The 26,805-nt window shown below is 37.6% G+C and overlaps 7 protein-coding genes and 1 pseudogene across 8 annotated transcripts; 6 read left to right on the top strand and 2 right to left on the bottom strand.

Moving 5' to 3' along the window:
- Nucleotides 1-2,564: 2,564 nt before the first annotated feature.
- LOC104735506 (potassium transporter 8) lies at nucleotides 2,565-6,858 on the top strand. Its single transcript, XM_010455316.3, has 8 exons — nucleotides 2,565-3,143; nucleotides 3,243-3,738; nucleotides 3,846-3,899; nucleotides 4,588-4,848; nucleotides 4,935-4,987; nucleotides 5,066-5,189; nucleotides 5,283-5,537; nucleotides 5,625-6,858. Exons 1-8 carry the CDS (start codon nucleotides 3,105-3,107, stop codon nucleotides 6,692-6,694), a joined length of 2,352 nt encoding a protein of 783 aa, XP_010453618.1. The 5' UTR covers nucleotides 2,565-3,104; the 3' UTR covers nucleotides 6,695-6,858.
- Nucleotides 6,859-7,026: 168 nt separating this feature from the next.
- LOC104737993 (uncharacterized) lies at nucleotides 7,027-9,725 on the top strand. Its single transcript, XM_087481976.1, has 7 exons — nucleotides 7,027-7,183; nucleotides 7,320-7,418; nucleotides 7,516-7,695; nucleotides 8,258-8,428; nucleotides 8,512-8,721; nucleotides 8,801-8,892; nucleotides 8,982-9,725. The coding sequence occupies exons 1-7, from the start codon at nucleotides 7,072-7,074 to the stop codon at nucleotides 9,579-9,581; spliced, it is 1,464 nt and encodes a 487-aa protein (XP_087338102.1). The 5' UTR covers nucleotides 7,027-7,071; the 3' UTR covers nucleotides 9,582-9,725.
- Nucleotides 9,726-9,775: 50 nt separating this feature from the next.
- Nucleotides 9,776-11,081, top strand: LOC109128441 (uncharacterized). The gene has a single exon (XM_019234755.2). It carries the CDS (start codon nucleotides 10,330-10,332, stop codon nucleotides 10,861-10,863), a length of 534 nt encoding a protein of 177 aa, XP_019090300.1. The 5' UTR covers nucleotides 9,776-10,329; the 3' UTR covers nucleotides 10,864-11,081.
- Nucleotides 11,082-12,103: 1,022 nt separating this feature from the next.
- On the bottom strand, nucleotides 12,104-14,321 carry LOC104737994 (putative pre-mRNA-splicing factor ATP-dependent RNA helicase DEAH2). The gene has a single exon (XM_010458235.2). The coding sequence runs from the start codon at nucleotides 14,319-14,321 to the stop codon at nucleotides 12,276-12,278; it is 2,046 nt and encodes a 681-aa protein (XP_010456537.2). The 3' UTR covers nucleotides 12,104-12,275.
- Nucleotides 14,322-15,158: 837 nt separating this feature from the next.
- LOC104737995 (F-box/kelch-repeat protein At4g39560-like) lies at nucleotides 15,159-16,304 on the bottom strand (annotated as a pseudogene).
- A 717-nt stretch (nucleotides 16,305-17,021) lies between these two features.
- Nucleotides 17,022-18,771, top strand: LOC104735507 (uncharacterized). The gene is made up of 4 exons (XM_010455317.3): nucleotides 17,022-17,482; nucleotides 17,760-17,813; nucleotides 18,118-18,177; nucleotides 18,490-18,771. The coding sequence occupies exons 1-4, from the start codon at nucleotides 17,186-17,188 to the stop codon at nucleotides 18,619-18,621; spliced, it is 543 nt and encodes a 180-aa protein (XP_010453619.1). The 5' UTR covers nucleotides 17,022-17,185; the 3' UTR covers nucleotides 18,622-18,771.
- A 1,209-nt stretch (nucleotides 18,772-19,980) lies between these two features.
- Nucleotides 19,981-21,392, top strand: LOC104735509 (gibberellin-regulated protein 14). The gene is made up of 4 exons (XM_010455318.2): nucleotides 19,981-20,159; nucleotides 20,313-20,345; nucleotides 20,442-20,934; nucleotides 21,028-21,392. Exons 1-4 carry the CDS (start codon nucleotides 20,109-20,111, stop codon nucleotides 21,210-21,212), a joined length of 762 nt encoding a protein of 253 aa, XP_010453620.1. The 5' UTR covers nucleotides 19,981-20,108; the 3' UTR covers nucleotides 21,213-21,392.
- Nucleotides 21,393-21,772: 380 nt separating this feature from the next.
- On the top strand, nucleotides 21,773-24,525 carry LOC104735510 (senescence-associated carboxylesterase 101). 2 transcript variants are annotated; one of them, XM_010455319.2, is made up of 3 exons: nucleotides 21,773-22,240; nucleotides 22,470-22,806; nucleotides 23,093-24,525. In XM_010455319.2, exon 3 carries the CDS (start codon nucleotides 23,507-23,509, stop codon nucleotides 24,314-24,316), a length of 810 nt encoding a protein of 269 aa, XP_010453621.2. In that variant the 5' UTR covers nucleotides 21,773-22,240; nucleotides 22,470-22,806; nucleotides 23,093-23,506; the 3' UTR covers nucleotides 24,317-24,525. The 2 variants fall into 2 exon arrangements, with proteins under 2 accessions (XP_010453621.2, XP_087336286.1); XM_087480160.1 differs by having other exon boundaries at nucleotides 22,108-22,240; nucleotides 23,040-24,525.
- Nucleotides 24,526-26,805: the final 2,280 nt, after the last annotated feature.

Below are 26,805 nucleotides of genomic sequence, written 5' to 3' on the forward strand. Positions count from 1 at the left end.
AGCACGCGTACCAAACATTCTGCGACAATATATGCTAGTGGGAGAAGATAGTGTACATGTATGTTGGCAGTTGGCACAATAAGATAGTGTGTTACCTATAAAAATTAACAAAAAGGGAATAAGAAATACTTAGAAACAATGATGCGAATATTAAAAAGGAATCATAACGAAAAAAAAAATGAATACTAAAAAACCAAAAAATTTAAAAATTCACGTCAGGGAAACATAATGTTTATCCACACACACAAAAGGAACAACAACCTCCATCATATCATTCTAACTTTTCCACTACCAAAAAACCACTTCCACTATTGCTAGCTTATATATATATATAGTATTATATATTTTGAAAGCTTCCAAGGAGATCAAACAAAATACATGCTTATATATATGTTTCCTCTAACTACAATGACGTATTTAGTGCTTGAATTTAGTGTCCAATTCGATTTTTTATTTTTATTTTAATGTGTTTGGGTACTGGCTAGTAAACCCAAATCTTTTTAAGTGCTATTATTTGAGCGAAACTATTAAATGAATTATCATTGACCTTTTTTATACGTTACGAGGTGGAAAATAAAACGAAAACAAGTGTCGCTCGAGATACTTTATATCCCATGCAAAAATGTAAGTTATACCGGCAAATATGTATACACCAATTTAGCCTATTCATAATAGATCTCAATATATAAATCTCATACTAGTATACTACTAAAAGACTAATTGCTAGCATATTCGAAATAATTATTACCAATGAATATATCTCATAACCTGTCCCCAAACATATATTAAAAAAAAAAAAAAAAAAAAAAAAAAAAAAAAAAAAAAAAACTTAGATATATGCATGTAAAACATGATTAGGTTAACGGTTTCGAAAGAATGATCGATCTATAATATTAGCTAGCTAGCTGCCTCCTAAAATTGATTTATTTCTTATTTATTCCATCTGACACAAAGTAGTTAAATTTTAATAGAGAGAAATAACGATAATTAACATACAGTATATGATTTTTATATCTATGTGTTTGTTAAATGTAATTATGAAACAATGATGTTATTCCAACTGGGGATTAATCATGCATATGGATCTACAGATACGATGTTTGGTTAAACATTATTATCGACTAATTAATTACTTCTGATTCGATGATGGCTGTTATTAAGTATGACCACGTGTGGCAGATTTGAAATGTAAATTAGAAATGTTAAAATATAGAATCTGACGGGATCCAGTTCCTTTTTCTTTATTCCACCTTTTGCCACTATGATTATTCTATAATAACCATAATTAATTAAGAAGTTTTACACTCTTGTGAATTATTCTTTTTTCTTTTTCATGTTGAGTAGACTATACGAAAAATACTCTATTTGTTGTTGTTTTATTTTAGTTAAAGACAAAAGAAAATCAACAAAATTCAGGAAAAAAACTTAAAGTAGCATTCATAGACAATGCAAATACAAGTTTATATGAAAGATGTCTTTACTAATAATACAAGGAACACAAATTTGCCCTCGTCCAGAAAAAACTGGTTATTTCAGAATAAAGGAAATAAATATAAACTACTATTCTTGTTGATCTTTCTTACCAATAAAGTCGTTGGTGTTTATTATGAAACAGATTAGAAAAAAATAAATGATTATAAACATGTAATAAGATGGCAAAGGGTTCCCACATCCCATTCAAGGAAGCAACAAATTTCCTTTTTGTTTGATTTACATAATTGCTAACGACGGACACAAGAGGAAATGTATCGTGAACATTTCAATCATTTGGGACCCAAATGAAAAAGACTTGTACATATATATTGTTTTTATTGAATAATAAAAAAAGTAGATTGCAGTTTTGTGAAGTTTTAAAGCACTCGCTTATCAATTAGTATTATCAAAAAGAAATAAGATAAGCTGCTTTCAAAGTGGTAAGAGTTAGGTCTTGACAAAAAGTTTTGAAGGTGGTGCCACACACTAGAAGAATCCTTGCACCTATATCCTGTACATACACACGTGTCCAAAGATTTTCTAAGTCATATATCAAATCAAATACAATCAAAAGATATGTTTTAAAAAATATCCTTGAATAGTATATAATCTATAGCTATATGATGTGAATAATTTTTGTGGATTTGCGAGTTGGAGAGGATGAACTAACAGGTCACACACGTAACGTAATATACCCCTAAGATAAACCATCAAAGAATGAAATAGAATAGAATCTCTTGGTACTATCAAACAAACAATAAAAAAAGAAAGAAAGAACAAAAAAAGTGAAGAAGACACCAATCTTATTCATTCCCCACCCATCTCCCATTAATATTTTTCTTTATCTCCTCCTAGCTACTACTACTACTATATTTTTCTTTCTTCCATCTCTGACATTTTTTTTCTTTATTTTTTGTTCACTAAAACTTGTAAAAAAAAAATTTGATCCATAAATTTTTACAGATGGTCTTACTCTTACGTAACAGCTAATTGTGACATACATTCAATCATGGATTGGTTAACACATTTTTTAGAAACTATATATTTTTTTTTATATATAAAAGATATATACACTAATTTCTCTTTACTAAATATTATAAAAACATGTAAATATTCATTAATCAGCGTGAAAAAGTGTCACAACGATCTTACGTTAATTTTGATAAATACAAGAAAATATACACACAGTTTACACACAAATCTATATAGTTTGAAAAGTACATTTCTTTATACATTTATTAAGATTTGCACATTCTTCCATAACAAAGAAAGAAGGATGACCCCACTCTTTTTTTTTTTTTTTTTTTTCTTGAGGAAGAGGAGTATTATGATATTTTTGCAGTTATATTTGTGGCAGTTAATCGTATTCTTCTTTCATATGTTGTGTGTTTCCTCTACATCTCTCTCTCTGTGTCTATGTGGTGGTTCTTGATTTTGTTGGCCAAACCTTTCTTTTGTACCTTCAATGCATCATTAATCACAAATCCATAGAATCCATAGAAAAAGTTCCTAACGTCGTCAATCGTATTAAATTCCCCCCATCTTTATTGCTTTCCACAAACTAAATCCCATCTTCTTCAACCCCCCAAAAATGAGTTTCTTGTGAGTGATTTTTAGAGACAAAACCAATCATGGATCTCGAGCGTTTAAGCCCAAGAAACCCAGTTAAGGTACTCAAAAAACATTTAACTTCAATTTCAGTATTAAAAATCATCTCTTTTTGTTGCCAAATGTGTAAAAATCTGTTCTTTTTGTTTGGGGGTTGCCAGAAAGAATCTTGGTGGACAGTTCTGACTTTAGCATACCAGAGCTTAGGTGTAGTCTATGGAGATTTAGCGACTTCGCCATTGTATGTATACAAGAGCACTTTTGCTGAAGACATCACACATTCAGAGACAAACGAAGAGATTTTTGGTGTTCTGTCTCTCATCTTCTGGACATTAACTTTAATCCCACTTGTCAAATACGTCTTTATTGTGCTTCGTGCTGATGATAACGGTGAAGGTGGGACTTTTGCTCTCTACTCTTTATTGTGTCGCCACGCTAGAATCAGCTCTTTGCCCAATTTCCAGCTCGCTGATGAGGACCTTTCTGAGTATAAGAATAACTCCGGGGAGGATTCGAGGAGGAGTTTGAAAGCTACGGGTTGGAGTTTGAAAAACACGTTGGAGAAGCATAAGTTTCTGCAGAACATGTTGCTTGTTCTTGCTCTGATTGGGACTTGTATGGTTATTGGTGATGGTGTTCTTACACCTGCAATCTCTGGTAATTAAAAAAAAAATGATTCTTTCTCTGATTTGATTTTAAAAAGGATCCAAAATCTTTAGCATCTGCTGGATTTTGTGTAATTTTTTTTGTGGGTGAATTTGCAGTTTTCTCTGCAGTCTCTGGATTAGAGTTATCCATGTCCAAGCAGCAACATCAATGTAAGCTCCTTTTTACTTCTTTTTGATTAGATTGGTAAGTGTAGAGATTTTGCAAGTTGAAAAAATGGGAATTTTAGTAATCACTAGATCCCCAAAAGTATCAAATTATGCTATTTTTAGCAGTTTCCTCTTAAGTTTTGTTTGGTTCCTAAGTTTAATACATACTGTCTAAATTAGTTTAGGAACAGGATTTGCTCCATCAATTTTGATTTCCTTCAAGCCAGATGCTAAAATCACGCAATAAGTCGAGATATTGGGTTTAGATTACCTATGTTGGTCTTTCTTTTGTCCACATAGTCAATTGGCTAATTGCATGTTAGGTTGAATCCATGTAGGATCAACATGAAGCTTCTTAATTATGTATAAAATAAGTTAATTAACTTTTTTTCTGGTGTAGAAGGTGAGGCTGATGCAGATTGCATTCTTATAATCATAAGATAATGAATGTGGTTTAGGAGTTAGTGATTTATTAAAGATATATAAAAGCTGAAGGAATATAAAATTCATAAAGCTTATACCTTTTGGAAACTCAAGTGGTCAAATAAAAAGTTAGTTGGATTGGATAAGACTTCTCAGGTCATAGGTTTTTTAGATTCTGAATTAAGTAACCTTCTTTGTCTTATGGCTACAATGTTCACTTGCTAGCTACTCATTTATTGAATCAACTAAAGCACCCACAATTCTGCAGATGTGGAGGTGCCTGTGGTCTGCGCCATACTCATAATCTTGTTCTCGCTACAACACTATGGAACACATCGTTTAGGGTTTGTATTTGCTCCCATTGTGCTGACATGGCTTCTCTGCATAAGCACCATTGGTGTATACAACATCTTCCATTGGAATCCTCATGTTTACAAAGCATTGTCTCCTTATTACATCTACAAGTTCCTCAAGAAAACTCGTAAACGCGGTTGGATGTCTCTCGGAGGCATCCTTTTATGCATAACAGGTAAGAAAAAGAGAGCGAAAGAGTCTTTGATTTTGAGTTTCAAGCCTTTTGCTCATAACTTATTTTCTTTGTGTTTTTTTTTCCAGGCTCAGAAGCTATGTTTGCTGATCTAGGACACTTCACTCAGTTGTCAATACAGGTAAACTTGGAATCTTTTTGTGTTCTGTTTATTAGCATTCTCTCAAATTTCCATATTTATTTGTCTCTCTGGCTGCAGATTGCATTCACATTTGCTGTTTACCCGTCATTAATCCTCGCATACATGGGTCAAGCCGCGTATCTATCTAAGCACCATGTCCTCGAGAGTGATTACAGAATTGGATTTTATGTTTCTGTACCCGGTAAATCTACTCCTCATCATCTTGTTTAACCAGCTAAAAATGCAATTCTTTGTTTGGCATAGTTTTCACTAGTTTGTTTGTTGCTGTGTATAGAGAAAATAAGATGGCCAGTTTTGGCGATTGCTATTTTGGCGGCTGTTGTCGGAAGTCAGGCGATAATCACAGGAACATTCTCGATCATCAAGCAATGTACTTCTTTAGGTTGCTTCCCAAAAGTCAAAATCGTACACACTTCATCTAGAATGCACGGTCAGATATATATCCCTGAGATCAATTGGACTCTCATGCTCTTGTGCTTAGCCGTCACCATTGGCTTCCGCGATACCAAACACATAAGTAACGCCTCAGGTACAGTATCCATACACCATAGCCATAACCATTAATCAAGAAAATCACAGGTTCTGAATATTTTCTTCTCTGTAATCTGTATTGCAGGTTTGGCGGTTATTACCGTTATGCTGGTAACGACCTGCTTGATGTCACTGGTAATCATCTTATGCTGGCGCAAAAGCTCACTCTACGCACTAGCCTTTATTTTCTTCTTTGGAACAATCGAAGCTCTTTATTTCTCAGCTTCACTCATCAAATTCCTCGAAGGCGCTTGGGTTCCAGTAGCCCTCTCCTTCATCTTCCTCCTCATCATGTACGTTTGGCACTACGGAACACTTAAGCGTTACGAATTCGACGTCCAGAACAAAGTCTCAATCAACTGGCTCCTCACACTCTTCGGCTCCTCAAACCTAGGCATTGTCCGAGTCCGTGGGATAGGCGTGATCAACACCGAGCTAGTAGCCGGTATACCAGCAATCTTCTCTCATTTCATCACTAACCTCCCGGCGTTTCACCAAGTTGTCGTCTTCCTCTGCGTGAAATCTGTCCCCGTACCGCATGTGAAACCGGAAGAACGGTTTCTCGTCGGAAGGGTCGGGCCAAAGGAGTACCGGCTATATCGATGTATAGCTCGGTATGGATACCGTGACGTACATAAAGATGACGTTGAGTTTGAGAACGACCTCATTTGCAGTATCGCGGAGTTTATACGTTCGGATAAACCGTTAAATTACTCCCCGGACCTGGAAAACGAATCCGGAACCAATGAGAGACTAACTGTCGTCGCTGCTTCCTCATCCAATCTTGAAGGCGTACAATTCTTTGAAGATGATGGCTCTGACAAACAAGAACCATCCTCTTCTTCGGAGGTAACCGTGGTGGTGGCTCCTTCGCCGAGAATCAAGAAAAGGGTACGGTTTGTGTTACCGGAAAGTGCGAGGATCGAAAGATCTGCGGAGGAGGAGCTAACAGAGCTTACTGAGGCTCGTGAGGCAGGAATGGCGTTTATAATGGGACATTCGTATGTGAGAGCAAAATCGGGATCGAGTGTGATGAAGAAGATCGCTATCAACTTTGGCTACGATTTTCTGAGAAGAAACTCGAGAGGGCCTTGTTATGGTCTCTCTACTCCTCACGCTTCTACTTTAGAAGTTGGTATGGTTTATATCGTTTGACTATACTTTTTGTTTGTTTTTTTTGTTGTGAAAGTTGATACATCAATTTTGTAAATTTGTGATAAGATAAATTTGTCAGAGTTCTTTTTTTTGTTTTGTAATTTTTGTGTAGAGATGTTAGAGTTGCTTGTGGCATAAGTAAGATAAGCTTTTTGTTTTTGTAATGATTTGTCCCTACTGATTAATAAGATCCAAAGAGGAAAGATTGAAGAATAAGCAGACAAGACTCAAGAGCATATGATTCTTGTCTCTTTATGTTTCTTTAACTGCAAATCTTCTCTTTTGTCGGTTTAGCTCATCATATATATATATACAAGTGCATATTTATCTACATCTACTCTTTAAACTTGTGAGCAGCTCTTGCTCTGTTTTCCTTAATGATAAAAAAACAAAAGATGAGGAAAAATGCAAATTTGTTGGTTTTGTCTCTAATTTTCATGTTTTTCTTTTGTGGGTTATCCTCAGTTTCAGCTAAACCTCCTCCTGTTAGTGAGTTCTTTATTACCCTATATTGACTCTTTTTTTTCTTTTTTTTAAATATAAAATCATCTTTGTAAAACATGTTTTCATTTTTGTTGGGATAAATGTCTGAAAATGTTCTTGTTTTTCTCTGTTTTGGGAACAGAGATTGTAAGTGGACTTGTGACAAATGTAGCATCAATGCTCTGGAAATGGTTATGGTCTCTTCAAACATCAACAACCACAACGACCACCACAAAATCTGGTAATTAAACTGACGTCCCACATCATAGCGTTTTATTAATTGTGATCTTGATGTCAAAGTTTCAGTTAAAGTGAAACAAAATGAGATAATGTGACAGGTGTTTCTAGTCGTTCCATGGTGAAATATGAAAGTGGATATAACATAGAGACAGTGTTTGATGGAAGTAAGCTTGGGATTGAGCCCTATGCAATTGAAGTTTCTTCTAATGGTGGAGAGCTTATTGTCTTGGATTCTGAAAACAGTAATATCCACAAAATATCCATGCCTCTTTCTAGATGTAAGTTCATGTTCTTCTTTTCTTGAAATAGGTTGATGAAAAAAGAATCGGTTTCTCCGGACCCATACGCAATTATACACGAATAATTTCATTTTTTTCTAGAATATTATATCTCTATTGCCTAGCCCTTAAATATGATGACCCACCAAAAATGTTGAATCATGTATGTATTATGCTTTGCTTCAAGATGGGGATTCGTTTTCTTTCGCTTTTTATTAGTTCACTTACAAAAGTGAGCTTCTTCTCATTTTAGATTCCAAAGTTTCTTTCTTTGACAACCAAAGCATTTTATAGATTACTTTAAAATTTTGGACTTTAGTCCACAACACGACTCATTAGCTTTTATTCATGTTCTGTTTTGTTCTCTGTTTTTCAGGTTTATTCTTTTTGTTGTTTCTTGTTAGTCAAGTTAAATAAACTTTTGTCGGATTAAATCACCAAACTTTTTTCTTTTAAATAGATTATATGATTCAAATTAGATAGATTCAGATTCTCACGTTCTTACTTACAGTTCTTTAAGCTGATCTCACAATCTGATTCTGAGTTTTGAATCTATTTGAAGATGGTAAACCAAAGCTAGTCTCTGGTTCACAAGAAGGCTACACAGGACACGTCGATGGGAAGCTCAAAGAAGCAAAAATGAATCGTCCTCGAGGATTAGCTATCGACGGCAGTGGGAACATCTACGTCGCAGATACTAACAATATGGTCATACGCAAGATCAGCGACGACGGTAACTTACATACAATTCGTTTGCATGCGTTTACGCTTTGAAAAACGCAATTTCAAAACGTTTTTGGCTTTATTTACTTTCAGGAGTCTCAACCATCGCCGCTGGAGGAAGATGGAGCGGTGGATCTAAAGAAGAGTCGATGAGATTCTCTGATGACTTTGATTTGATATACGTCTCTTCAAGCTGCTCTCTTTTAGTCATTGATCGAGGGAATCAAATGATTAGAGAGATTCAGCTTCACGATCACGACTGCTCTCATCAAGAACCTGACACTGATGATAGTCTCCATCTTGGTAACCTTCTGACAAAACAATTTTCTCTAGAAGCGATGCTTTGCTTGAGTTTGAATACGTTAGGTTTACATCTTTGCAGGAACCGCTTTGCTCGTAGCTGCTATGTTCTTTGGATATATGTTTGCATTATTAGTACGTAGAGTACGATCGTTGTTCTCTTGGTCACGTCATGTGAGTGAATCGGTTTGATTTGGTTCGGTTTGAAATCTGAACCGGCGTAGAAAACCAATAACCCTCGTTGATCTGTTTTCTAATTTCAGGATAGTAAAAAGTATGTAGCAAAACAGAACATGAAAATGGCTCCATATCAACGCTATCCAAGACCGGTTCGACAACCCTTAATCCCACCTCAACACGAACCGGAAAAGGAAGAAGGATTTCTCGGTTCGCTTGGAAAGCTAGTGGTGAAAACCGGTTCTTCGGTTTCCGAGATGATGTCCGGTTCTAGAAACGTAATCCCACCAAACTTTCATCAGTACCACCATCAGCAAGAACAGAATCAGTGGCCGGTACAAGAGAGCTTTGCTATACCAGAAGAAGATGGACCACCGGCTTTAGAACCACGATCAGGTACAAATCCGGATAAACCATACCTTAGAGCACAATCAACAAACCAAAACCGGTCTTATTACCAAGACTATGACCAATACCAAAACCAGCAGAAACGAAACGCCAACGATGCGACGTCGTTCGAAGACAACCGAGAGAAGAACGAGATCGTGTTTGGGGCAGTTCAGGAGCAGGACGGTCGCCGAGAAGCAATGGTGATCAAGGCCGTTGATTTCAACGAAGCCGTGAACGATCAGCGAAATCTACGTCCTAGAATTAATTATATGGGATACTCTTCTCAAGTTTACTGATCACGCAAAGTCAAAACTTTCATAATTCACATAGATCAGAGTGTGTGTAAGTGTAATATATATATTGCTTATGTTTTACTAGTCCTACGTTAATGTAGTATATATGAAAGATACTTTTAAATCAAACAGTATGCTTAATCATAATTTAATTGAGCGTTGATGTTTTTTTTTTTTTACTAATTGGGACATAATATTATAGAGAACCGTATCAATGGTCGATCGAATAACTTTAATGATAAAAAAAAAATTGGCCGGCTTGGATTTTGCAAAGATTCTTTCAATGAATCTGTTATTAAAAAAAAACATCCATTCACACTCCGCCACGTCAGTAACATATTCGACCGTTTAAAAAGTTACCGGCAAAAACGGTTTATAGCACCGACCATCTCAATTTCTCAACATTAAAAAGTTCAGTTCCGGTTAATATTACAAAACCGATGAGAAGATTCCTCAAAACCGGTTTGGAAGTTACGCAATTACAGCTCTTTGTCTTTTTTAGTTTGCCATTTATTTTTTCCGTTCCTCTCCCCTAAAGAAACGCATTATACAGAGTAATAGAGAGAGAAAGAAAGAAAAAAAGAAGAAGAAGGAGATTTCTTGCAAAGAGAGAAAGAGAGAGAGAAAATTAGGGTTAGGGTTTGCAGAGAAAACAGAGAGGAAGGAGGATTTCAAAATCCCATCCCTGTATTGATTCTCTCTTCCCCTCAATCATAATCTTCTCGGATCTTTTCATTGTTCATCATATATAATGGGGATTCAATCTTATCCCATCTCTGAGACTGAAATGGACGCGACGGATGAAATGCACGAAGCCATGTTCGCCAAACGAGGTTGTTGTTTCCTCCTCCCTTGTCTCGGATCATCTCAGCCGTCTGGTCCTCCTAACGGATCCGTATGGTGGCAACGGATCAGAACCGTCGACAAACTTGAGCCTGATGAGAGGTGGTGGGTCTCCGGGTGGATGAAGATGAGGGAATGGTCTGAGCTCTTGGCTGGTCCCAAATGGAAGACTTTTATCCGACGCTTCGGACGTAACCACTGCTGTGGTGGTGGTGGCGGCGTCGACGGCGCAGGTTGTAACCGGCCGGAACATGTTAGTTTCAGGTACGATTCGTGGAGCTATTCGTTGAATTTCGACGACGGGAAACAGACTGGTCATTTTGAAGATGAGTTTCCTTACCGTGATTACTCCACGAGGTTCACCGCTCCGTCTTTGCCGGTTTCTACTAAATGCTCCATTGATTTCGACAATGATAGCCACGCGCCGTCGCTGTTTAAGTGAAGAAAACGTCACGCGCTTCTCTGTTTTTAATTAGGCTGGCGTCTAACGTGCGCCGCATTGTTGAAAAGGGGAGAGAGACGTTTTAGAAGAATATATGAGCTTTGAAATTTTTTTCTCTTTGCAAAGAAATTGTCTTTTTTTACAACAGCTTTCATTTGTTTTCTTTGTTTATTTTTTTTGTAATTCTTTCACTTCAATTGAAATTATTTATTTGATTATTATATTTGTTTTAGGAAAAATATATAATGATGGAAACATATATTTTATAATTTGAGTAATCAAACAAGAATTAGGAGAAGGTGTTGCAATTGCAGAGGAATAGCAACAGAAACAGCAAGAGACTGTCTTTGTGGCCTGTCTCTACTTCAGACATGCTAACCATGTTTTTTTTTGTCAGGTACATTACATTGTTGCAGAATTAGTTTATGTAATTGACTATTAGGAACCTTATCCAAAAGCTCAGATTCCCACAATGGTTTGCTATTTCACTTTACCCTCTGCTGATTTCCTAGAGTTTGTGCCATTTAATGTTTTTTTTGTGTGTTTATTTTTTCACTGCGGTTAACTTGAGGAACCTTACTCACTTATACATTTCTTACATAGCTGGTAGACCTTTGATTTGTGAATGTAGTCCTTCTTGTCTACAAAAAGGCGTAATACTGAATCTTGAGGATGGTACCATCCTTCAAAGCTATTAGACGCGGAATAATTTAAAGTGACTGTATAGCCTTATGGATCTTATTACTTCTGTTGAGATACTAAAATTGTTGGTCGTTATACTTGCAGAATCATTCACCATTTTTTTTTTTCAGTTACATTACATGGTTGCAGATTTTGTTTATGAAATTGACTATTAGTGGTCATAGCTTAGTGATTCGAAACATTTTACCGGGAAGAAAGGAATGGATATTAGAATCTTATTCGGTTAATCAGGTAATTAATGATTTGAAACTTGAGCTCTGAGTTTTGATGCAGTGATTTGAAAGTTGAGCTCTGAGTTTTGTAGCAGTTGGAGGCATCGCATTGGTGTTGGAACTAAGCTTCCCCGGTTCACACTTGTTCAAAAAAATCTTATACTGTAGTGATGTTGACCATGATTATTGCCATTTCAAGCTACGTTGCAGACAGATTTAGCTTGCATATAAACTATATGCTATACAAGGTCCTGATTTGAAACCCTTCTTCACTCTTATGTTAAATTTATGAATTATGATCAAGCTTTCCAGGTTTCAGATATTAATGTCCAACGTGTGAGTGAAGCTATCAAAGCAGAAAATGGTTCAAGCAACATGAGTGTTATATATATCAAGTTTGGTGGAGACATTACAAAGAGCTGGCAAATTACAAGAAAACATTGTGAAAAATTACAAAATTATTATAATTAAAACACTAAATTAATAATTTCTAGCTCTTTAAGAATTGCTAGCGCAAAAGATTTTACAACTCCTTTCTTCTGACAGTCTTCTCTTCTTATAGTGCCTTTGAAGGACTCGTTTGGCCTCAGAGTTGGGGAAGTTGGCAGGCTGATAGTAATCCGGTGCGATATCTACTAGCCATTCACCCTGAATATACGTAACAGTTCGGATGAAATTTCGGCTAGTGAAAACATACTCGTTGTAAACCACCCACTCTGGTTTGTAATCCAAGCAATTGGAAGGATGCAAGTTAACCACTTGGTCGTCCTTATCTCTGAAAGTCAAGTAATGGCCAGTGCGTTCTAGGTGAGCCACTTGCATGAAATAACCGGCAAGCAAGGCCTTTCTTATGTTGACGTAGTAGTCTCGGCTGTTGAAATCAGGGCTGCACAACTTAATCTGAAACCTCGACATGATCCGGACCAGCTGTTCTCTTACACTAACTGCAGATTTCATTGCTCTGTAGTTGATGAAGTTTTCATAGCACCAATCTGGTTTTTGGTTGTGTTGCAAGAAAGCATGGAACACATTCAAGAGTGTGAGGTGATCTCCGTCAATGTGTGAAAACATAGACTTAGCTTTATCTGCTGCTTTTTGAGCTTCTCCTCTTGGCCTGATAAAACAATTGGGTACTGAAAGCATCGCAGAAACCGAAAGAATCTCGTTTGAGCAGTTGAATTGGGGACTGACTATGATCATCTTTGCCATCTGTGGGTCTAATGGAAACTCACTCATCATCTCGCCTGTCTTTGTCAAGTTACATTCATCGTCCAATGCTCCCAAATGATACAAATCGTCCAAGGCCCGAGAGAGGGTCTCAGGAGCAGGAGGATCTATAAGATCAAAGTGCAGCAAGTTTTCAACACCCAGTATTTTCAAGGTCAGAACTGTATTTGCAAGGTTTGATCTCAATATCTCAGCATACGTCTGCTTCTCCAATTCTTTAAAACTTTTCTCTGTGTAAAGCCTGAAGCACTTTCCAGGTTGTGTTCTACCAGCACGACCTGCTCTCTGGTCAGCACTTGCCTGTGATATTGGAGACACCAACAAGGACTCCACACGAGTGTCTGGGTGGTAAAGCTTCTGTTTGGAGAAACCAGGATCAACCACATATACAATCCCATCAATGGTTAAAGAAGTCTCTGCAATGTTGGTGGAGACAACAATCTTTCTCACTGGATCCGGTGTCGGATCGAATATCTTCTGTTGCATAGCAGGCGAAAGAGTGGAATACAATGGCATAACGTTGACTTGATCACCAAGTTTACTGGTGATTCTACTGCAAGTATCTTCAATCTCTTCTTCCCCGGTTAAGAAAACAAGAACATCACCAGGTGGCTCAAACTCGTGAATCTGGATAATAGTATTTATAGCAGCCTCGAGATAGTCCCTCTGGGGTTCTCGAGTATACAAGATCTCCACTGGATAAAGCCTGCCAGGGACTTTAATAAGAGGCACACCAATAAAATACTTGAGGAACTTATCGGCTTCTAGGGTTGCACTCATTACAACCAGCTTAAGATCAGGTCGACGAACCAAGGTTTGTTTAAGAAGACCAAAAAGCAAATCCGTGGCTAAATTTCTCTCATGCGCCTCATCGAGAACAATCACTTTGTATCTCCCTAAGAGAGGATCCGCCATTGCTTCTCTTAGAAGCATACCGTCGGTTAGGTACTTGAGCACCGTTTTGGAGCTGCTGCAATCATCGAAACGGACCGTGTAACCAACTTCGTCCCCGATCTCTACATCCATCTCTTCGGCTACACGACGGGAAACAGACATCGCTGCAACTCTACGAGGTTGCGTGCATCCAACCAACCACTTCTTCCCCTTAGGACCAGAGCTAGGGTTTTCATTGAGCACCGCCTCTAAAACAAACTGAGGGATCTGCGTTGTTTTACCACTTCCGGTCTCACCAACCAATAACACTATCTGATTCTCTTTCAAAGTTTTGAGAAACTCCTCTTTGTGAACCCACACTGGTAGATTCTTCCGTTTCTCCAGTATTTCGAAATACCTTCCGGAATACGTCTTCTTCATCATATCCAATCTTATTTTTTTTTGTGGGATCATCATATCCAATCTTATCAATACTATTCAACAAATTATTTCTTGTCTTTATAATAAATTAATTTCCTTTTCAATATACAGATGATTTGTAAATTCCTTTTAGTTTACATATATATGGAAATTACGAAAAGGAAAGGATTTGTTTGTCTTTTTTTTTTTTGGACAAAAGGATTTGTCATTATCCTTTTTTACTTTTGTCCATGACAACAAATAATATAGGAATTTAATTAAACAGTTTTGAATATCTTACTAATTGTGATTTGTGTTTTCATAAGCTAAAACGAAAATTCACCACTTAAAAGGAAACATTATACGGGCACTGAGCACATACAGTATATGGAAAAGAGTGACTATCATCCTAAACTTTTATCAGTCTAATTGGAAACAAATAATCTCTTTAGACTAGCTAACCAAAAAGATATAACATATAAAAGTGAGAAAAAAACTATTGTAGTTAGAGACGAGGTTTCTTTTGTTCTAATGGGCTTGTTCGTTTGGTTGACGCAGGTACCTGCGGCTGCGGCAAACGCAAGTACGTTTGTTCGTTTGCTTGACGCAGGTACCTGCGGCAAACGCTAAGACCTGCGTCTAACATTTTTAAACGTTGTTTCGATTCAGCGGCTAAAGACGTAAACGCAGCCACTGCCGCTGCCGCTGCCGCAGCCGCCTGCGTCAACCAAACGAACAAGCCCATTATCCCCAAAGCTAGCGAAAATTACACTTGATTCCCTAAGAGAGCACAACAAGCCTTCTGACTGAATTGCTATAAGCTAAATAAATTACAAAAAATAAACAAGGATTGAGAAATATTCAGAGATAGAAAGAATCAGCAAATAACAAGTTAAGGGGCCAGTAGATGATGAGGAGAGGACAGCACCGGACCACTCAATGTTGGCCACGGAAAGCTCGAATATATCGTCGTGTGGCAATGGAAAGCTCGGCATACCAAAGCTCCAAAATCTGACCATCGGGACCTTGAGGCCGGGCTTCCCAGAAGATGGCCAGCCTGACACCAGAGATGGAGAGTTTGATGATATGAAAACCAGAGTGTTGCTGCTGCAGCTGTTCCAAACCCTTGACGTCCTTCCAATCCGACTCAAATGGAAAACGCCACAGTATTCTCCCGCCGGTAGCAGGGCAGAACAATGCTTGATCACCGAAAAGCCAATTGCTTGGGTTAGACTCCGTTCTTCCGTCCTCTGCTGCCTCAAACTTACATTCAGTGCTTGAGAAATTAAAGATTTGACCATCCTCATCCACCGCGTGAACATGCTTCTCGTCGTCCATCACCAAACTTTGTTGGATTTTGAGGGGCATCTTGGGCGTAACCACAGACAGGAACTCCCAAGTTCCGGTTTCGACATCATACACCTCTGCCCAGTTGGAGGAATCAGCAGCGACATCCCAGTCCCAGCACCCTCCAAACACGTATATCTTCTTGTTGTCTATCAAGCTTGCCGATGCTCCGCTTCGAGCCATCGTCATGGGCGTAAGGCGGCACACTGTGTGATCGGTACAATTAAAAAACGTGACTTCCGATGTGGGTTTGCCGTTCACGAGTCCACCGATAACATAGACCCCCCAATAATCCTTCACGAAACAGGATCCTGCTACCGGGGCCGGATACGAGTGGTTCAGATTGAGCCGTTTCAGCCGACGTTGCACGGGGTGGAGGACGAACCACCGTGGGCTTGGATCTGGATACATGTGCATATATACGTACATATATGGGTCAAGGCATCCCCTCCGAGACCTCAAGATCCTGAGTCCATGGGCCACTCCGACACCCCGGTGCCTCTTGGAGACCGTCGCTAAGGCCACGAGGTCCAATCTCGACAACTGAGTCAGGCAGTCCACAAACACATCATCTGGCACCCACCATAACCCACACACCTCCGTCTCATTCTTCCTCCTCTTCTTCAATTCCAATCCCCGAATCGCACTTCTTCCCTTCATTGATTTGATTACGTTACCGGAGGGATCAATTTCCTTTCTTGCGCTAGGGGTTTTTGTGAGAGGGGGATCGAGACACAACCTAACTAGATTGTGTGTCATAGCGCTAATTCCCCCAATATATATACAGTCAGTAAAAGGAAAAAAAAAAGAAATAAAAGGAAAACAGTCAATACAATTAAGACATTTAATTATTGGACTAACCATGCGGTTTAAGTGAGTTCAATTACAAAATCTAATTTCAAAACCAAAATTAACTATTCCTATTCACAAATATACTCTTATTATTTTATTTTATTAATGAGACTACACATGGATTCTAAAAATTATTATTTTATCGTATAGTTTTTATTAATTTATAGATTATTATTATTTTATAAGGGGTTTATGTACATTATTATTTCAAATACTTCTTACTAGTTGTGATTGTTATTATCACTAGCTAAAACTATACTATTTTTCAGAATCGATCATGAATTTGCTATTTTTCGTGATGATATTTACGGATTTTTCTATTTTATCTAAATATTTATAGATTTGTTATTTTTCTTGCTGCAAAAATATGATTATACATTCGTTTAATACATTATATTTGAGTTTAGTCGGTTCAATTTTTTTTTAGAGTTTAGTATTTTATTGTAAAATATGTATTTTAGCAAAAAAACAACATACATATAGATATTTTAAAGTGTTACAAGTGGCAAATATATAAAATTTTAGAAAAAATTGGCATTTTTATTTTATGTAAGAATCCCAGTTTTGAAGGCACAAAATCTTTTACAATGTTTGCTTCGAGTGGATAAGTGTGTGAGAGAATAAAAGAAGGCTAAACAGCAAAAAAAACTCACCAAATCCTCTTATCGAGTGAACAAATATTGGGAGAAATGGCGTCGATTGCAGCTTCTTCTACGTTTCACTTGTTTTGCAGAACCAAAAGCCCTAATCTTTCTTCGACCCATCTTCTTCCTTTGTCGAAAAAACTCAGCTTTCGGACCAGACCCATCGTCGGTGTTAGTCGAATTCGCAGTTTTGCTGGGTTTATGAAACAGAATCGCCTTGGGTTAATGAAGATTTCTTCGGTTGGAGAAGGAGGAGAAGGTGTCGCTGTCGCAGAGGAGCAACCGCAAGAGACTGTCTCTGTGCCTGTCTCTCCTTCAGACATGCTCACCATGTTTTTTCAGGTGCATCATTCTCTCTCTCTCTCTCTCTCTTTTTGGATTAATTGGCCTGTTGAGTTTGTGTGAGTACCATCCTCATTCTCCATTTACGTATTGGTATTAGATACAATAGGCTATATAGTTGGATTGATTCATGGTTATGTCACGTCTTAGAAATGAGCATTGCAAAATGGTATTGGAACTGTCTTAAAGATTCTAGGAGCCTTGCTCTGTTGCAATTTCATTTGTGGCCTCAAATTTACTCTGATCATTGTTGGATTTTTTGCTTGATTTTTTGTAGGCTGATGGAACTTTGAACGAAGCAGCTATTCCTAATGTGACAAGGGCCTTACAGGTAATCCTTTGGCTTTGCTTTGAGATCTCCCATTGAACTAGCATATCTGTGTAGAGTTTGACAAGAGAAACTTTGTTGGAGTTCAGTTGTTTCTTTTCAGTTTGGTTGATTATAAAACCCTTCTTAATTGGTTTCTTGTTTAGATTCAATCCATTCTCTCTAGTTTTTGTTAAACTCTTAAGTTTCAGTGTCCGCTTTACTCTTAACACGCTTTAGATCTTCCTTAACAAGTACCTTTTTAGCTTTCAAAAAACAGTGAGTAAAAGCAAACTAAGCGACAGCCAGTCTTGTTCTGTTCTTTCAGGATATTGATGGAGTTTCCAATTTGAAGGTCCAAGTTTCTGAAGGTGTTGCTGTCGTTGAGGTATGTTTACATCCCAGCATTGTCTTTATATGCCTAGTTGCCTACGCACACACATATATGTGCATATGATATATGTTGATGAAGACAGATGTTGAATGTGTGATTAGAGATATTATGGCCGGCACTGCCTTAGACGGACTGGACTGGTCAAGTATTGTCATTTTTGTTTTATATTTTGGTGGTTAACTGCAGACAGAACAAAAGCTGGATTTGTTACAGCTAAATGAAACTCATAGCAACAACAACTCTCTGTTTGATGTTTGAACCAGAGGATTGAATCTGGCTAATGTTATGTTCAATGTTTGTGTGAAGCTTTCAAAGCAAACGACGGTGCAAGCAACAGGAGTGGCGTCAAGCTTGGTGGAGACAATACAAGGAGCTGGCTTTAAGTTACAGACTTTGAATTTGAGCTTTGAAGATGAAGATGAGGTTCTGTCTAATTAAACCATCTTTCTCCTCTCCATTTTGTGATTAAAGTGACACACTATGTTCAATTTTTAGGGTTGCTTTCTTTCATTTGTACCTTGCAAGGAAACAATGTGGTAAATTACAAAAACAAAAAGTGGAAATGAAATGTTTTCTTTGTTGGAAAAATGAGAAATTAATTTAATGGGTCATATGGGTTCCCCACAAAGCATGGAGGTTGGGGATTTTTACAGACTTTTGGGTTCTATGCTTTGTACAATGCACTTTTAGATTTGTGTGTGTGTATAATGTACTGTATATGATTGTCAAAATGTATATGTATGCATGTACGATGTCGACATTGTGGAGAACTGGAGATGGTGATGTGAAAAGTATATGGTGAATCACAGCTCATGCATTGTTGTACTTGTATCTCTCCTCTACTAGTTGCACGAATCTTTACTTTAAAAAAAAAAAAAACCCTCTGTTTTTTTCCATCTTATAAATGAAATTATGCTGTGGCGAAATCAGTTTCATTCTATCCAATAAAGTTCAAAATTAAGTAGAAGCAAACATTTCATTCTTAAGTAGAAGCAAACATTTCATTTTTAATCTATGTTAACAAAAAAGAGCAAAGTGTGTGTACCTACGACATCTGTAATGATAAAATCTGAACTCGTTGTCGATTTCTTCACTTTAATGAACACTGTTGACTTCTTTCTTCGAAATATCAGAACTAAATAATAAAGTAGTAATAATCACCGCCACGATTTAAAGAACTCATGTGCTATTGTCCGTCTCTGATTTGATGACACCTTTTTTTTTTTGGTAAGAATAATAGAATATAATGTACTACTATAACTTAAAAGATATTACAAAACACAGTATGGTACTAATTTCGTAATCGTAGGCCATGTCGTTTTATCAAAGCAAATCTCCATAAACGACAAATCCTTCTCTTACTGGTGCAATAATCGAAATGAAGTGAAGGGTCTCTTTTTATATGAAATATAGATATAAGGGACACAGCCTTATGGGCAAATCGAATGCTATATACAGTAGTTTATTTTTAATAAGTTAAGATTATTAATGTCAATATGTCATCCACTAGTTTCTCGGGGTACTCACTCAAACATATCACCAAAATGTCCATAGAGTTAAAATTTTAATTATTTTACTGATAAAGTATTCCAAGTTGATGATGTACGAATAAAATGGCAATTTTCATGTATCAATTTTCATATAAAGTATTCCAAGTTGATGATATACTATAGTAATCCATTTTGGGAATCTGATATTTTTGTTCCTCGAGCTCTGAGAAATTATGATGTAGTAGTGAAGGATTCAAAGCTGGCATGCATATATAATAACTGCTCTGGACCTAAAATTACTTACCACGCATTTAAATAAATATTTATTATGGATAATATTGATAATTTAAATAAAATAAGGAACTTCTATTTATAGCAGAAAAGGCCATTGGTCTTCATAGTGTGACTTCACCACTTTTCTCATCTCCCACAAAAATGGCTCTCTCACTTCTTTGGGTCTTTATCTTTCTCCATGTCTTTACCAATGTAAGTTACTCTTTACTTTTGAACATAAAGTGTATAGTACTCTTTTCAATTCTGTCTAGTGTTAAAGACTACGAAATACTAAGTACTAGTATGTGTATTACGTTTTTTGTTGACATTGCAACTAATTAAGTATTTTGATTAATCACCGAGCAGGTTGTTTTTGCTGCTTCGAATGAGGAATCCAAGGTATAACTACGTTTTTATTTATCGGTTTAACTAAACTATTAATTAACCATCGTGAATGAAGTTAATTTTGTTATATATATGTTTGTAATTTTGTAGGTTTCTTTACCAACGCCAACTCCTCCATCGCCAATCCCGGCTATCAAACCTCCGACGCCATCGTTCAAACCACCTACACTGCCGACTACTCCTATAAAACCACCAACTACAAAACCCCCCGTCAAACCTCCCACCACTCCGGTTACACCAACGAAACCTCCGGTTTTAACTCCTCCGATCAAATCACCGCCGGTTGTACCACCTACGTACAAACCCCCAACGCCACTAGTTAAACCACCGCCGGTACAACCACCCACGTACAAACCCCCAACGCCACCAGTTAAACCACCGTCGGTCCAACCTCCTACGTACAAACCGCCAACTCCACCGGTTAAACCACCCACGACGTCACCGGTTAAACCACCGCCGGTCCAACCACCAACGTACAAACCCCCAACGCCACCGGTTAAACCTCCCACAACAACCCCACCGGTCCAACCACCGACACCACCGGTCAAACCTCCGACACCACCTCCCGTAAGAACTCGTATAGGTAAATCATTTGTTTATTTTAAAGTATTGTAATGATATATAGCCCGTTGATTAGATTATAGATGTATCGCTGAACTAATATTGGACGGTCTAGATTGCGTGCCTTTATGTGGGACGAGGTGTGGGCAACACTCGAGGAAGAACGTATGCATGAGAGCGTGCGTCACGTGCTGCTACCGCTGCAACTGCGTGCCCCCTGGTACGTACGGTAATAAAGAGAAGTGTGGATCTTGTTACGCCAATATGAAGACACATGGCGGCAAACCCAAATGTCCTTGAAGGTTTTTAATACATGACGCGATATGGTCGTCAATGTGAAAGGCAATAATTAAAATCGATGAGGTTTTTTTATTATAAGTTTGTAATGCGTTTATTTTTGTTTTTTTAATGTTGAGTTCGATGTTTGTTTACGGAATGTAGAATATATATATCAAGAATAAACTATTTTCTTTGAATTAAGGATTTTCTGAAATTTGTTTTGTATTACACTTATAAAATAGGGATAAATAAAGTTTGAAAAATCATATAATTATATTCGAAAAGGTTAGTTTTTTTTAGGCATTTCTACGGACTAGAAAATTCTTGTATGGGGAATATGAAACTACAAGATTAAATCTGATTGGAGGAGATGAGAACTGAGAACCTTTATGCATAATATCATAGTTGGGTAAAGTTCTAGCTAGTTGCAGATCTTATTTGGGCCTTATTCGAGCCTGTCATGCATATATATGTTCGGGGCTTGTTTGGTACTATTTTGGTAAAGACTAAAATTGGTTTAAAATAAACTTATGAGTATTTTATTCTTTTACTAATATTTCTACGTAAGGTTGAGCCGACACGAAACACAAATCGTTGACGAGGTTTTACTTCTTTGTTTCGAAACACAAATCAAAACCAAAAAGGAGAAAGAAAGAAAGAAAGAAAAAATGCAACTGTGTTTCGTATTCACACTTGTTTTCAACTAAAAAATATCGGAATCATATGCTGAACTGGTCTTCGCTTTTACATGTCTTCGTGGCAAAGAAACAAAGAGGAATCGTTTACTGTTTGATTTGACTTTTTAAAAAATACATTTTTTATTTAATTATCATGTAAATAATAAGTATTGTCAAAATAAGTAGATGGACTCTCTCATTTTCTGACATTTATATATTTGTCTCAATTTCAGTATTATAATTAGTTAAATCAAATACTAGACAGTTATTTGTATACAAAAAAATTCGAATAGATCGATATAACTCGTCCAAACAAGTCTTTTGGCTTCTCCACAGATCTGTTCCAGCTCATGCTATGGATTCTTCTTCATTGTAAGTACTAACGATTACTCTTTTCATCTTTCCTTTGCTCAACTTCTTGTCCTAAATCATTTTCTTTGTTTTTTTGTTGTCCTTTACATTTTTTTTTTCTCTGTTTGCTCTTTTGTTTTTTTCTTCTTCTCAACTCTCTTTGCACAGCTCAACAGTTTTCTTGAAAATCTTGTTTTTTTTTTTCTTTTTCTGGACATTGACTAAAAAAAAAAAGCTTTCCTGGTTATAGAAAGGGTTTCGAGCTTGGGAAGCTTGTGTTGAGGTCCGGTCTCTTACAAAGCTCATGGAGTAAGATCTCCCATATACATGAATCACCCTATTCGAATCAAGATTCAGGTCTAGGTGTCAAGTTTTACACAGAAGGCAAATCCACATTTGTAGTCTTTGGGGCGCCACCGATTCGCAGAAACAGCTATGGTCTTACTCGTCTTTCTGGCTCAGAATATGAAAACAACCCGTTTCATTACGTCTGCTCCGAGAAGATCTCCTCCTTCTCTGTTTACACAACTTCCTTTGAGCTTTTTGCTTCTGCCTTTTATCGAAATCTCCCTGAACTCAAATCTAAGGTAACTTCTTTTTTTTTTTTAACTTCCACTCAATAGTTTTTGTGGTACTCTCTCTCTCTCTCTCTTCAGAATTTGTTTAGTATTGTTTTGGGTTTCTAACAACTTTATGAAAAATGTTAAGACAAATTAAGAATCTTGAAAGTTAGTGTGTTTTCCATAAACATATATGTCTTGCAATTTCTTAATATAGTTTGTGCATAGACATTTATAGAAATTACCATGACTTTTTTCAGACATCCATGAGAAAACAGAATCTCGAAAAAGTTATAGTATATGTGTTGTGCAGTTGCTGGGGTTGCTCAAGCTTGAGTAACCGGTGATCATCACTGGAGCTGCTTTAGGAGGATCTGTGGCATCTCTCTTTACGTTGTGGCTTCTTGAAAATATCGATCCAAAGCTAAAACGCCCTTTATGCATCACTTTCGGCTCGCCTTTAATCGGAGACGCTTCTCTTCAACAGATTCTTGAGAATTCCCTGAGGAATGCATGTTTCCTTCATGTGGCTGAGGCTGGACTAACTCAGGCTATCCAGGCCGATTTGTTCAAGCCTTTTGGAACGTTCTTGATCTGTTTTGATTCCAAATGTATTTGCTTCGAGGACCCTGAGGCGGTCTTGGAGTTGCTGGTAGGTGATAACACGGATGGTCGAGTAGACTGGAGAGACTACGGTGGAATCCTAGAGCGTCTGGACCAGTCCTTAATGACGGATTCGAGACTGATGATCGATGATGTTATTGATCGAATGGAGGAACGTGGAATTAGGAAGAAGCTGCGTTTTGATCAGCTTAAGAAACTAAACGACATGAAGATATCACTGATGCATATAGAGTGGTACAAAAAGATGAGCAAGATGAACAAGATTGGTTACTACGATCGGTACAAGGCTAGAGTGGTTTCAACTGTTGATATAGATCTTGAGAAGAGGAAGAAAGAGTTGAATGAGTTCTGGATAAAAATGGTTGAAGAAGTCGAGAAGATGCCTCAGAGTGAAAAATCGATTCTCAAGACACGGTGTCTCTTTGCGGGGAACAACTACAGACGAATGATCGAACCGCTCGACATTGCTGAATATTACCTCGACGGTCGTAAAGGCTACCGAACCTTAGGAAGGTCACGCCACTATGTTATGCTCGAGAAATGGTTTGAGGCAGAAAATATTAAAACGGTTAGGTGTAAAAAGAGAGATTTGAGTGATCTTTTAACGTTTGATTCTTGCTTTTGGGCTGAAGTTGAGGAATCGTTGATTGTTACCAATCAGCTAGCGACACAAGTGGGGATGATGACAAGTGAGGAGAGAGCGGTATTAACCGGAAAACTCGAGAGGTTTGAGGCATACGTGTGGGGGATGATCGAAAAACGTGAGGTTTCGCCGGAGATATTCTTGGAGGACAGCAGTTTCATGAAGTGGTGGAGAGAGTACAAAGTGATCAAAGGCTTTAATTCTGCACCTTCACTCTTCACCGAGTTTATGAACACATGGAAGTATGAGAGTTATGGCCAGCCACTCTAATGGAAATAGTTAGTAGTTCATTTACAACGAGAGTATAGTAATAATTTCTTGGAAATTTCGTTACCAATTTCTTCCCGTTTACAAAAAAAAGGGCAACATGATTATAAAAAAGCAAAAGCAAAAGTTGAAAGAAAAAAAAAGCAGAGTTTTGCTGATATGTCATTGTGAAAGTGACAAAAGCGAAATAAAATAAAGGTGATTGATGTGTTCTTGGTAAGAGTAGTATAAACAAAGCATACCACTCTCAACATAATCTATAAAACAACCTACCGCAGAAAATCCTACAAACTCATGAGTTTACATCAATCTCAACAATTTTAACATTATTCGTGTTACGATCGTGAATGATCTATAAATCGATCCGTGTGAGTAATGCCTCTAAGGTCTAAAGGACGATACCATTTAGTTGTAGAAGGATTAACAGATAAATGTACCTGGAGCCATTGCTGTTTCTTGAAATCCTCCAAGACCCACAGATTAAATGAATAGTACGACCTTCGAGTGGCTAAGGCTACCTTCCCTATGTAGCTGATCAAGTTTGAAGATTCAAGAGTGTTATCTTTGCAAATAAGAAAGCTCTCAGAACCAAGAAAAACTGAATGACTCGTATTAATCAAAGGAGTTACAGGAAAAGGAATATATAGTAGACTAACAACTTAGCACTACCTCCTAAAAAACCTGCAACTTATTCAACTACTCCGTTAACAATGGAAGACACAACCCTACGACTTGACCACTTCAAACTTAACATAAAATACTTAAGACTCGATAAAACATCTTTTTATTTCATTTCCTCCCCTAAACTGAAAGTCTCCTTTCAGTTTAAACATCCTTTGTGCCAACACCCATCCTGTTTCTGAGTTTCTCAAACACTTCGAGCTTCACCGCCTTTGTCATTATGTCAGATATCTTATCGTGTGTACTGCAGTAGTTGAGCTGAATCACTCCATCATTCACCAATTCTCTTAAGTAATGGAACCTAACATGAATGTGCTTGCTTCTCCCATGTAATACCAGATTCTTGGACAACTTGATTGCAGAGCTGTTATCACAAAACATAATAGTACATTCCTTCTGCTCAAACCCAATCTCCGCCATAATGTTCCTGAGCCACACTGCTTGACAAGTTCCATATGCTGTAGACACAAACTCTGCTTCAGTCGTAGATAGAGTGACAATTGGCTGCTTCTTTGAGACCCACGAAACTGCACCTCCACCCAACATAAAAACATATCCTGAAGTGCTCTTGTAATCATCAGTATCCCCTGCATAGTCACTGTCTACATATCCGACTAGTTTCTGCTCACCTCCATACTTGTACTGAATTCCAAACTCTCGAGTTCCTTGAATATACCTCAAGATCCTCTTTGCTGCCGCCATATGCTGTTCATTTGGTCTCTCCATATATCTACTGACCAAATTCACATAATAAATTAAATCAGGCCTAGTAACAGTTAGGTACCTCAGAATCCCAACGAGTTGCTTAAATGTTGTTGGATTCACTTCTTCTCCAGATCCTTCTCTTGTCAGCCTGTTACCCGGTACCATTGGATTTTTAACAGCATTACACTCCTCCATACCATACTTCTTCAGAGTTTCTTCTGCATATTTCCTTTGACTTATGAAGATTCCTTTCTCATCCTGAACAACCTCCACTCCCAGAAAGTATTTCATCTTGCCCAGATCAGTCATAGCAAACTCACTCATCATGGAGACTTTAAACTCTTCTAGCATCTCTGTTGAGCTTCCAGTGTAGATGAGATCATCAACATAGAGACTTACCACCAAGTAGCGTCCCTCTTCCTTCTTTACGAATAATGTGTGCTCACAGTAACACTTCTCAAAGCCTTCTCGCAGAAAATATCCTTCAATGCGACTGTACCAAGCTCTTGGAGCTTGTTTCAAACCATACAATGCTTTTCTCAATCGGTATACCTTTTCTTCTTCATTTCTGACCTCAAACCCTCTTGGTTGCTCCACAAAGACTTCCTCCAACAATTCACCGTGTAAGAATGAGCTCTTGACATCCAATTGGTAAACGAACCAACCTTTTTCAGCTGCCACTCCTAAGATCACTCTTATGATATCCCACCTAGCAACTGGTGCAAAAACTTCATGAAAATCTACTCCCTCTTTTTGATGATATCCCTTTGCCACCAACCTTGCCTTGAATTTGTCGACTTCACCATTCTCATTGAGCTTTGTTTTGAACACCCACTTTACACCAATCTTTTTTGCTCCTTCAAGCAAATCAACCAGCTCCCAAGTGTTATTTTCTTCAATAGAAGTGATCTCCTTCTCCATTGCTACTCTCCAAACTTCCTCTTGTTCTGCTTCATCAAATGACGTAGGATCTTCTATTGCTATGAACATAGCACAGATTTCTCTTTCATTTTCTTCTACTAGAAATCCTGCATCTCTGGTGTCAAAGTCCTTGAACCACACTGGTTTCTTTATCGTTCTCTTGGATCCTTCTCTCACAGGAACAT

Source organism: Camelina sativa, chromosome 13, assembly GCF_030686135.1.
Source record: "Camelina sativa cultivar CO46 ecotype springtype chromosome 13, ASM3068613v1".
Classification (NCBI taxonomy): domain Eukaryota; kingdom Viridiplantae; phylum Streptophyta; class Magnoliopsida; order Brassicales; family Brassicaceae; genus Camelina; species Camelina sativa.